Here is an 11,706-nt window from a genome sequence, read left to right as displayed (position 1 = left end):
AAACCAAAAAATTTTCCCCGAAACAGAAGTTTGAGCTGACAGAAAAACCATCCTTCCAGCAAAAATACGACTGTATAATCTCTACTGCGACTTTCTCTATTATTTCCAATATTACTCATTTGTTTCCCCGCCATTGATAGTTATTGAGTGAGAAATCAAAGTCCAGTTCTGAGGTCACAAACGGATATGTTTGAGAAGATCAAACCTCTGATCCACAGAAAATTTCAAAACCTTTTACGAAGCTTTTTTGTAATCAGCGAAATAGTGTACTTCTTTTCCGCTTGACTTGTGTACGTGAAAAAGAACAGATTTTGAGGCGACAAATTATTTATCTATTTACATCAAACTATACGTTGACTCCACGTATCTTATATTATTAGACGAAGTTACCTCGATATTTTTGAGCGGAATAAATATATTTTCGGCAGAGATAATTTTTTCTCTCAGTGTAAAAAAACGCGCAGTAGAGCTACGGAATTCTTCAACAGAAACTCTCAAAAACTAATGCAATTTTCATTAAAAATCCAACTCAATTTCCTATCGTATTCGCTCGGTTTGAGCCAAATTCTTTGTACGTGCTCCCCTCAACGTAAAAACTCATGTCAAAATCGCCTGTATTGTCCTTAGGGAATAGTGTCCTAGAACCTAATAAATCGCTCGAATCAATCGCACGATGAGTACCTCAATCCTCCGGGAGGCGAACAAAACCCCCTCGCGGCGGAAACGAAGGTTCCCCACGGAGGACCACAAGCTCTCCTGCGTGAAACGCATGGAGAACGAGTCGACCTCCAGGCTCGCTAAAGAGATGGGAGTGGCGCCCTCCACCCTCAGGGAGTGGAGAAAAGAGTACATATCCTCTGGGAAGCTCCCCTCCCCACTCTCCCGGCAAAAAAAGCCCCGAGCCCCTAAAAAACCTCATTCGCCCCTCCAAAGACCCCATGCGCCCCTCCAAAGACCCCATGCGCCCCTCCGAAGGCCCCATCCCTCCCTCCAGAGGCCCAAAAAGGCCCCAAGGCCCTCCCCCACCCCCGAGCCCCCACCACTCGACACGGAATCTTCAAAAAAAATGGAGCTCATGTCGAAAATTGGGCTGAATCCCGCAAAACCTCTGGAATCCCTTAGAATCCCTCCAATATCCTCCCCAAGTCCTCAGGGGCCTCTGGGCCCTCCAAAATTATCCAACGAAATTCCCTCCCCCTCTCATCCTGACCTGGACGAGGCAGTCTTTTGTTGGTTCGAGAGGAACAGACATCAAGGCCTCTTCATCTCCTGCGCTAGACTGAAATCAGAAGCAACTTCCCTCAACAAACAACTGTCCCCCATCTCGAATTTCACAGCTACTGAGCAATGGCTGAGCTGCTGGAAGGCTCGGTATGGAATTCGCTACCTTCCAGAGACCCTGGAGAAGGTGACGACGGACAAGATGGGGGAGAAAGAGTTCAGGATCGAGGTGAATCGAGTTCTCAGGGACGGGGACTTGAGGAAGTGCCAGGTTTTCAATTGTTGCGAGGTCTCCTGGAGCTGGAAGAACCTTCCGAGGAGGTCGCCGGCGGGGACGGGTAGTCTGGAGCATTCTACTGGGGATTATGTGACGGTTATGGGGTTCTGCAATGCTGATTTCTCCCTGAAACTACCTCTGGTGGTACTCCGGAGACCTGGAAATGTTCAGGTTCTGGAGAATAAGAATAACCTGCCGCTGTACTCGATCGAGAGGAATGAACCCTGGATGTTCTCCAGTGTTTTAGGGAACTGGTTCGTGACAATTTTCGTTGCTTTAATTTTTATGATTTTGTGGTTATCTGTTTTGTTTTATGCATTCCTCTCGCTCGTTGACTCTTTCGGTTTGAAAATATTTTATCCACATTCTTCCCATTCAGGGAGTATAATTCAACGAGTTCTGGATGATATGAGGAGAATGAATAATTTGTAAGAGGGTTCGAAAATCCGAGGTGGCTGTCGGGTATGGGTGCCGCCATTTTGCGAGCTTGGGAGGTAGTCAAGCAAAATGGCGACGGCCGGAATACAATCACTTCGTGTTTTCAAACTTTCTTTAAAATTATTTATCCTCTTCAAATCACCTGCAATTTGTTACAAAACACTGCCAGGATGGGAACAATATTGATCTGATAATTGTCGTTCCTTTCAGGGATCGCCATCAACATTAAATTTCTGTAATATATTACAAGAATTTGACCCTTACATTAATAATTAATAGCTTAATTAATTAATAGGCTTAAATATGTTGACCTAATTTTTCAAATAATATAATATTAATAATCTGATTTTATTCGAATAATGATGTATTTAAAATTTTGAAATATGAAACTGTAAATTTACCACTAAGTGAATAATTCAAATTTCTTAAAAGGGGGATTTTTGATCACATAAATAATCATCAATCTTCCTACCTCACTTATTGATTGATAAAATAGTTAAAAATTGGATTATTTGAATTGATAATACTTGAGTACTCAAAAAATTTAAGAGCGATGTTAACTAATTGATGGCTACAATATTTAACGGTAATTAAATATTAGGAATTTGGCTATTCCTGGTTCCTTTCAGGTTCAGAAAAGACTTCGTCCCTGTTGTGACAAAATTCTTAGAAGAGAGACAACTGCCTCCAAAAGCCATTCTCATCGTCGATGACACTCGGTTCCTCCCCACGAACCTGTGGTTCGGTGACTTCAAGATCGTCTTCCTCCCCAGGAACTCCACCTGTCTGATGAGACCGTTTTACCAAAAATTAGAGAACATCAAAACCCACTGTAAAAAGACGTTGATCCTCTCCCTTGCACTTCACATGGACTGTGACAAGTCCAAGGGAGTCCGAAGGCATCTGCAAGGGAGCATAACGATTGTGAACCTCTTGAACTGGATTTACACCGCGTGGGAGAATAACAAGGGTGAGAAACCCAGACAAGTCCTGGAGTCGTTGAAGAGCATCGACGGCTTCAAGGACTTCACGGTGGAGGAGTTGAACGAGTGGCTGAGGGACTCCGAGGAGGACGAGGTGGCTGGAGTACTCGAGGGAGAGGAAGCTGTGGAGATTGTACAGACACCCGACATGACTGCCTACGGGGACGAGGAAGGGGCGAGTAATGGGGAAGTTATCACACCGAGTGACGCCGTGAGATACCTGGATTGTGTCATCGAGTTTTTCTGTCACTGCAGAAACCTCTCAGAGACTGATCTCGCTGCGTTGAGACTTGCTAGGGAAACTGCGAATAACATTAGTGTTTGAAGTGATTGGGTGAGGGGGATTCCGGGAGTAGAAGAAAAAATAGTGAAATACGGGAAAAACATAAAAAACATTAATTCTGAGTGAAAAGGGAACACAACAGAATATGACGCGTTTTCTGTTGGAACGGGACTTTTTGACGACGAATTTTGTTGCGAAACTTCAATATATTTCGAAAAAAAAAAACATTTTCATAGGGGGAGTGGGGCAAGATGAAACAGTCAAAAATGACTGACGCAATTCAAGCAAAAATTTTTTTTGTTAAATACGTTTTTTATCAACTTTTGTTTATTAATTTTGTCTTATTTTTGAGAGTACTAATGAGAATAATTTTCTATTCAGTAGAATGAAAAATTATTGAGAAGGTTTGACGGGAGAAGATTTTGTCAATGAATTAATCGGAAACAAAATGAAACAGCAAAATCGAAAGTCCAGAGGAAGGCCCAGAGGGGGAAAAAGGAAAATGGGATGCTGAATTTCAATTGAATGAAAAAAGAACAGTGTAATCGGCCTAATCTAATCAATTGAATTATAATTAACTGAATTACAAGACGAATAGAAAATTATTATTCTCATCAGTAGTCCCAATAATGAAAAAAGTTGATAAACAAAATTTAATTGACAAAAAAAATTGCTTGAATTGCGTCAAACAGTCATTTTTCAACTGTTTCATTTTGCCCCACTCTCCCCTATTTTACTGGTAACTCATGGACACAATTGGTTAAAAGTTTCAACAAAATATTGCCTTAATTTTTTTCTCCATGAAATTCATTTTTTTTTACATTCAGCCAACACAACAGATGACAATATTTTAAGTCACGGAATACTATCAATTCACGAATTTATTCACGCTGACCCATTCAAGATTTGCAAATTTCGTAGAATTCATTTTAATTTCATCACCGTGTGGGGTTGAATTCTTAAGGTTTATCCAAAATCGCAAGTACTTAAAAAAAATTGATTTTTTTTAAGCTGAGAGATGAAGATATTCCCTTCACTTTGATACAAATTTCAATCCACCAACGCATGTTCATTATTTAGAAATGAAATAGACAAAATGCACCAAATGCATGCGCTAACATGCGCTTATATGGGATAGATTCATTCAAATATTTCCTCTTTTTGCCCGGGTACCCCAGATTTTTCTCTGGCCATCGCATTCAGAATGATTTTACACATTATCTTCTATTTTTATTTCTATTTTTAGAGTCTTCTAGTAGGTGAATTATCAATTTGAACATAAATTTCATAAGAGCCCGTGTATCAGAAAAAATTAGTTTATTCATTTCTGCCGCACTATTGCAATTAATTTTTTGTTAACGTTAGGAAAGTGAGTTTTATATGTTCTGCTGTCAGCCGAAAAAATTACAGAATTTTCCTTGACCATGAAAAAAACACATTTACCGACAATTTACCGACATTGGCTAAACATCCTCAAAGAAATTTGTTCATATGCGCCAAAAGAACGGCGTCAAAAAGTAACGTACCGATTTTCTTTTACTCCTCAGGCCCCCCAGTCCGGACGCAAATGGTCATTACTTCTTTTTAATTAAATTATGAATCAAGACTCACAAGTGCAATTATCTTCCCCAAATAAAGATTTATTATTTCTTCATCAGCCCACGTCTCCATGAATTATAAAAAAACGTACCAAAATCCAAAGAACAGGGATTAAACCACTGTAACCAAATTACAAACTCCCGATTGCATTGAACCTCTTGAGTTTCTCGGGGAAGACATCCTTGAACAGGACCGGATCGGCCCTGAACTCCACCGACTTGAGGGGCATGGTATGATAGATCCTACTGAACCTGTTGATACACTGAGTTCTCTCCGCCATATGAGCCAGATCAGCCGAGAGCATCTCGGTGTTGGTGCACTCAGGACACCGGAACTTCTTCTTCGGCGTGACCTTGATGGGTGCCTTCCCAGTGACATTAGCCACCAGAAAGTTCATAGCGATGTCTTCACAGTTCATGTGCTCGTCCACCCAGGATTTTATGCCCCCTGGCATTGACGTGGTGTACAGATAGCTCCAGTATTTGTGATGAAAGGCTGCCCCAGTCAGAACCATCGAGATCCTGTTGGTCCACTCGCTCTCGTACTTCCAGAGGTTCGTGGTGTTGTCCCAGGTGTGCGTCCTTGATGGGAAGCCAACAATCCTGTCCGGAAATTCCCTCCAGACTTCGTAAGCAAACTCGACTTCGTCCGACGTCAGCATGATGATGTCGTCGTCAATTGATAGAATAGCCTCTGTCTCGATCTCCTCGTAAGGGTAGAATCTGTTCGACAGCTTGTTCTCCTTCGTCTTGATGACCTGCAGGGGCTTGTTCAGCTTGGGCCATCTGGAGGGAGGTGGTGGGTCCTTCCTCTGGTTGTTCCAGATGACGAGGACCTTCGACAGACTGGGCACCTGGACGATTTTATTTATCAAGGAGAACAGCAGCTCCACTCGGTCGTACGTCAGGATTACAGCTGTGAAGCCGTGGGTCTTCGGCGCTGTTATCGGGAGGAAGAGCGGGGTCTTGCTGACTTCTGGAACGTTCCAGTAGTTGTAGTCCCTGGAGAGGTGGGGGAATACACGGTCCGAGAGGATCTCCAGAAGGGTGGAGGTGATTCTCTCCATGGACTTGAAGTATGTTCTCCATAGCCAGTTGCATTGGCGTCGCAACTCTTCGACGCGCTTTGGCGAAATTGCCTGCAGGGTTGATACTAACGTCCGGATGTCCACTTCTCGGATGAAGACTGCCGCTCGTCGCCAGTCGATCACCTGAATTCATATTGGAGTAGAATCGTCACTAAAATTAGCAAATATTAAGGGGAAACTACTAGGAGTTTTCAATGTCGCGGGTTATTGGAATGAGATTTCTCAGACATTGAAGATCGATTATGTATGTCTAAAAATGAATAATTAGTGCAAAGAAACGAATTGTTTATTGTTCGTTTACCCCGCAAACGCTTAAAATGTTAAAAATAGTCAAGAGGCTCTAATTTTCGAACTATAAAGGTTTTTTTTCAAAAATTTTCGAAAAATATGTGCAATAACAACTACGAATTAATTTTCTGAAATTCAACTCCTACAGAGCTAATTTCGTTGTTACTTTAATCAAAAATTGCACCATTCATGTAAAATAACCCGAAAAATATTTCTGAACGAATGGAGAATATATTTTCAATATTTTAAGGATAATTTTTCTGCCTAGTTTACATGAATGGTGCAAATTTTTATATTAAGGGCCGGGTGGATTACAAAAAAAAATTATGATTGTACAATAAAAAAAATGTTGAAAAAAAGCTGAACATTTTCAAAGAGCTTTTTGAATAATATTGGGAAATAAACCCAATAGGGAGGAAATAGCAAATTAATAATTTGATGTATCCATTCACTATTTCCTCTCCATCGGACTTATTTCTTAATCTTTATTAAAAACGCGCTTCGACAATGTTCAGTTTTTTTTCCTTCTTTTTATGATTGTACAATCATAATTGTTAAGGAGTCCTGCGTGATCCAATGGAAATTGTGATATATTTTACATTATGAAGATGGAAAAACAATCGACATAACGTTCGAAAGATAATCCACTCGGGCCTTAAACAAAACGAAATTAGCTATGTAGGATTCGAATTTCAAAAAACCAATTCGTAATTGTTATTGTACATATTTTTTCAAAAATTTTGAATAAAAAATATCTAGCTAAACAATTCCAGTCCCCGGACTATTTTTAACATTTTAAGCGTCTGTGTGGCAAACGAACAACAAACAATTAATTTTTTTGCACCGATTGTTTGCTTTTAGACATGTATAATCGATCTTCAATGCATGAGAAATCTCACTCCAATATTCCACGACTTTTAAAACTCGCAGTAATCTACCCTTAAGGGAAAACGGAACCCCTGTGTCTATATGAACTTTTAGAATTGTGTTTTCTCCCGCAACTATTATTATTTATTTACGAAACTACTTCGTTGACTCAATAATACAGTGATCGAGTCAATAATTTCGCAGATAGAAATTAATAATTGTAGGAGAAAACACAATTCTAAAACTTAAAACTTTTAGAATTGTGTTTTCTCCTACAATTTAGACTAAAAGTTAATATAAACACAGGGGTTCCCTTTCACTTTAAGGGGCAATGGAACTTACCATCGGAGTAGAAATTTGATTCCAAGTTTTTTCGTCCTCAGACGACTATTTCGTAAAACTCAAATTCTTACATCGTCAATATTCTTGGTATCTATAGTGAAAGAATTTGGGTTTTGCTGACTAGTCATCTGACGACGAAGAAACTTGGAATCCAGTTTCGACTTCGATAATAAGTTTCATTGCCTCTTAAAAGAAAGCCGCCATGTGCTGGCTCCAAATGGCTGTTTTCAAATTTTATTTGAAAAATGTTTACGCAAAGAAATACATGCTTCCTCCCAGTTTTGCACACGTAATGTGAAATTCGCAAGATCCATCTTCATCCAAGAATTTTCTTCAGAATTTTTCAACTTTTCATTGGAAAGAAAAAAAAACTTGTTGATGTGCAACAGTTATTTCCTTTCCAAGTCGCGACATCGAATTACATTATATTAATCCGATAAAATTTTTCGTCTCCGATTTTTATTCTTTGCTATTTGTTTAATGCATTCTATCAAAATGTGAGGGTAGAAATTGAATTGATGGGTATTCTTTCACTATTTGAAAGAATATATCAATTTTAAAACTTTCCGGAGACATTGAAAAATCGAAATTTTTATTTTCTTGCTGATCACCTCTCCCTGCATTTTTCTCATTTCCTCTCAATGAAATCAGATCATGAAAACGAACAATTTCATTTTCATGATCTGATTTCATTGAGAGGAATTATTATATTATACTGATATTATTTAACATAAAGAGATATTTATCTCTCCATTTGAAAATGAGAAAAACTGTTCCCACAATTTGTGTACTACAATGGGAATAGAATCCAATAAATTTAATTTAATCTAACCGCAAAGAAAAATTGGAAAGAAAACAATAAAATAAATTAATATAATATAATACAATCTAGCGACGGACTTCGCCCCGTTCGCTCGTTAAAATTAACTCCGAACTCTCGCCACCTGAATGTGAACATTGCCAGGCACTGGCGCAATTTCAAACCATTCCGAATTACCTCAGTAAACGGCATCACCACGGAATCCGAGACAATAACCGGAATGCACCCGGATGCCAGTGCATCCATCAGCACACTCTGCCCCAGTCTGGCCCCCCTGATGACCAGACAAAAGTTGGACGTCTGCAAGATATCCGGGTACTTGTAAACCTTCTCCCCCAGACACCTGATTTTCGAAGTCATCGGGTTATGATGTAGACAAGCCCCCAGGATGAGTAACTCCTTGTGGATGGCCGCGATCTCCATGAGATCCTGCTCAAACGCCAGATTGATGTTCATCTGAGAGGACACCACCAGGTGCTTCCGCCTCTCCGGCGACTTCTGGCGGAGGGCAGCTGCCGCTGGACTGAAGACGGGAGCACTCACGTCGAAGTTATTCCTGAATGTCAGGGAGGACGGCCCCCCGGTCGCCAGGATTGCCCGACCCACGGCCACGTCCAACGTGCTGTTGTAGTCCGGAAGACCCCCTGGCACCATATTCAGGATCAGGTGGTTCTCCCCATTGTTCCAGAACTCTAGGGACTTCAACGACTGCGACGTCATCTTCAGGTCCAGGCGATTCTGGTTCAGGGTGTCCAAGGAGGGAACGAATAGACACGCCTCCTTGGGGTTTGGCGTGTAGAAGGGACTCGCGATTATCGCTGAGAGGTACTCGTAGTACTCCCTGGACATCGGGGGTGTTGACCTGCCTCCTGATGAGTCCCGGAAGGTCTTCGGGGGGTAGACGTACACCAGGAGCTTGTTACCCCGGAAGCCACATCTGTAGATGTTGAAGCAGGTGAAGTGGGTGCACGTGATGTTCGTGGTGGTCGTCCTCGGGGAGGTGGGGGACAGGCGCACTGTGGGCATCGTCGAGAGGTCGCCCAGCACCAGTCGCTGGTAGATTTGGTCGGACGAGGGGTGCGTCAGGGTCAGGATCTGGTAGGTGATCATCGAGAGGGTGAAGAACGCGAAGAAGAGGGAGATACCGATCACCACAGGACGGGAGGGCAGGGGGTGGGGGAAGGAAGTCATTTTTTGGGGGTTTTTGAAAATGGTTTTATTTATTCTGGGTCTTTCGGGAGGGGTGACTCACTTTTTATAGACTGCGGGGGAAATTTCATATTGAGTTTTTGATTGTTTGGTGGCAGATTGGGTATTCGAAGGATTCACTCGATTTTAGGGGGAATTGGCGGCGATTTAATCCTTTCGGGGGCTTAATTTTGGACTTTTGATTTTTTGAGGTCTTTATTTGCTTTCTTTTCAATGGTTGTGGGGGTTTGAGGTCTAGGAACAAACTCTTAATCTGGCACTTTGGTCGACAGTTTTAGGTAACTCCGAACAAGGTTTTAAGGGCATTTGATTTTTCGAATTTGATCGATTTTTTTTATTTTTGGAGGGGGGGGGGAATATTTATGTTGAGTTTTTGGCTATGTTAGCTGTCAGATTATTCACTGGAAGAGGGGATTCACTTGATTTTATGGAGAATTAATGATAATTTTTACATTTTCAAGGTTTTAACGTTGTTTTTTAATTTTTTGGGATTTTTTTTTTCACTGTCTGAGGTGATCTGAGGCTCTTAGGTTGGAGATACACTTTTATATACTTTTGGAGCCGAGTTGTGACTGACAGGTTAGAGTGACGTCAGCTGATCAACTCCAAAGATTTTTTTTATCAAATTTTTATTTAATCGAAAAACGTGACTTTTAAGCCGAATATTTTTTATTTTTGAAGGGGGGGGGTGGTAATATTTATTTTGTGTTTTTGGTTATGTTATCTGTCAGACTATTCACTTGACTTTATGGAGAATCGACGATAATTTGTACATTTTCAAGGTTTTAATGTTATTTTTTAATTTTTTGGGATTTTTTCACCGTTTTTGAGGCTCTCAGGTCTAGGGATACACTTTAACTTTTGGAGCCGAGTTGTGACTGATAGGTTAGAGTGACATCAGCTGGATCAACTCCAAAGAATTTTTTTATCAAATTTTTATTCAATCGAAAAACGTGACTTTTAAGCCGAATGATTTTTTTAATTTTTCAGAAAGAGATTTCTTGTTTTTTTAGAATCAAGAGAATTGGTTTAGAGGTTTCATATTTAGTTTGTGACGAGATATATTTTTTTTTTATACAAAATAAATGGAGTATCAACAAAACATGACATAAAAAAGAAAGCTAATGATTTTAGAAGCTTCTGGGTTTTTTGCTGTAATTTTTCACATATTTTTCGTGACAATGTGGAGCGGTTCAGCTTGATGAATAGATCCGGATGACTATGGTGATATTGGCTGCATAAAATCTACCCCTCGACACTCCAGGGCGATGGAGACACCCACCGCGAAGACCCCGACGCTCTTAATAATCGACCTGCAATGGAAAATCAATCGTATTTCATTACAAAAAAAAATAACAAACATTTTGTTTTTAGTTTCTGATTTTTTTGAGTGGAGTGTGACGTCTTTGAGGTTATCCCCCACGTGATAAGGAAGTAAATAGTTATGGAAATGTTAAGAATAATGTTTACCACTTGAAGGGGTCGTAATAAATCCCTTTGATCACTCCCATTAGGCTTCCCATTGTTGCTATGGTATTTTTTTATCACTATCAACAGAAAAATTGGAGAGTTCTTCCTCTCCGCAAGGGTGGAATGAAGGTGAATTCTCATGAGCGGATTCGACCAATCAGGAGAGAGCCATTTTCAAAAATTGAAACAGAAAAAAATTCTTGAAGAATATTTATTCAGTTTAATACATCAATTTAGGGGAGGGTAGGGTAAAATGGACACTTTTGACTTTTAAAAAAATATCCATAACTCAGAAACAGATTTATCAATTGAGCTCACTCTCAGCTTATCACAAAGAGGAATCATTGTTTTTCAATTAAAAAATAAAATTATTACATTTTATAAATAATTCAACACATCATGAATATTTTAAAAAAAGTCCAAAGTGTCCGTTTTACCCTACCCTCCCCTAATTCTAATCATCGAAAGAAATGGAATAGATCCTCTCTTTGAATTCATGTACAGTTCAGTCACAAAGAAGAAATTCAATACCGAAGCGGTAAACCGGGTTAAGTTGATTTTGACTATTGGCCAATTTTTGGCGAATATCTCGGAATCTAAGAGAGATGGGAATTTTTTTGCCACGACCTTTTTTGTAGGGCCAACTGAGGGTTGTAAAAAAGGATGTGAGAACAATTTTGCTATCTCTCTTCAATTCCGAAATATTCATCAAAAACTGGCCGAAAGTCAAAATCGACTTAACCCGGTTTACCGCTTCGCTACTGAATTAAATATTTCAGCCAATTTCGCTTAAGGATGTACTACACCCTTTCAGCCAAAATT

General features: G+C 40.0%; 2 protein-coding genes across 2 annotated transcripts; one reads left to right on the top strand and one right to left on the bottom strand.

The window, feature by feature from the left end:
* The first annotated feature begins 1,035 nt into the window (after window positions 1–1,035).
* On the top strand, window positions 1,036–3,481 carry LOC107040322 (tigger transposable element-derived protein 7). The gene is made up of 2 exons (XM_015260363.1): window positions 1,036–1,752; window positions 2,566–3,481. Exons 1-2 carry the CDS (start codon window positions 1,067–1,069, stop codon window positions 3,242–3,244), a joined length of 1,365 nt encoding a protein of 454 aa, XP_015115849.1. The 5' UTR covers window positions 1,036–1,066; the 3' UTR covers window positions 3,245–3,481.
* A 1,340-nt stretch (window positions 3,482–4,821) lies between these two features.
* Window positions 4,822–11,018, bottom strand: LOC107040372 (exostosin-2). The gene is made up of 3 exons (XM_015260445.1): window positions 10,885–11,018; window positions 8,383–10,727; window positions 4,822–6,011 (listed from the first exon to the last, which is right to left on the bottom strand). The coding sequence occupies exons 2-3, from the start codon at window positions 9,394–9,396 to the stop codon at window positions 4,932–4,934; spliced, it is 2,094 nt and encodes a 697-aa protein (XP_015115931.1). The 5' UTR covers window positions 9,397–10,727; window positions 10,885–11,018; the 3' UTR covers window positions 4,822–4,931.
* Window positions 11,019–11,706: the final 688 nt, after the last annotated feature.

Source organism: Diachasma alloeum, unplaced genomic scaffold (genome assembly GCF_001412515.2).
Source record: "Diachasma alloeum isolate Michigan unplaced genomic scaffold, Dall2.0 Dall_scaffold_00327, whole genome shotgun sequence".
Lineage (NCBI taxonomy): Eukaryota > Metazoa > Arthropoda > Insecta > Hymenoptera > Braconidae > Diachasma > Diachasma alloeum.
The sequence above is the reverse complement of the archived record's forward strand: the minus strand, read 5'-3'. Positions and strand labels throughout refer to the sequence as shown.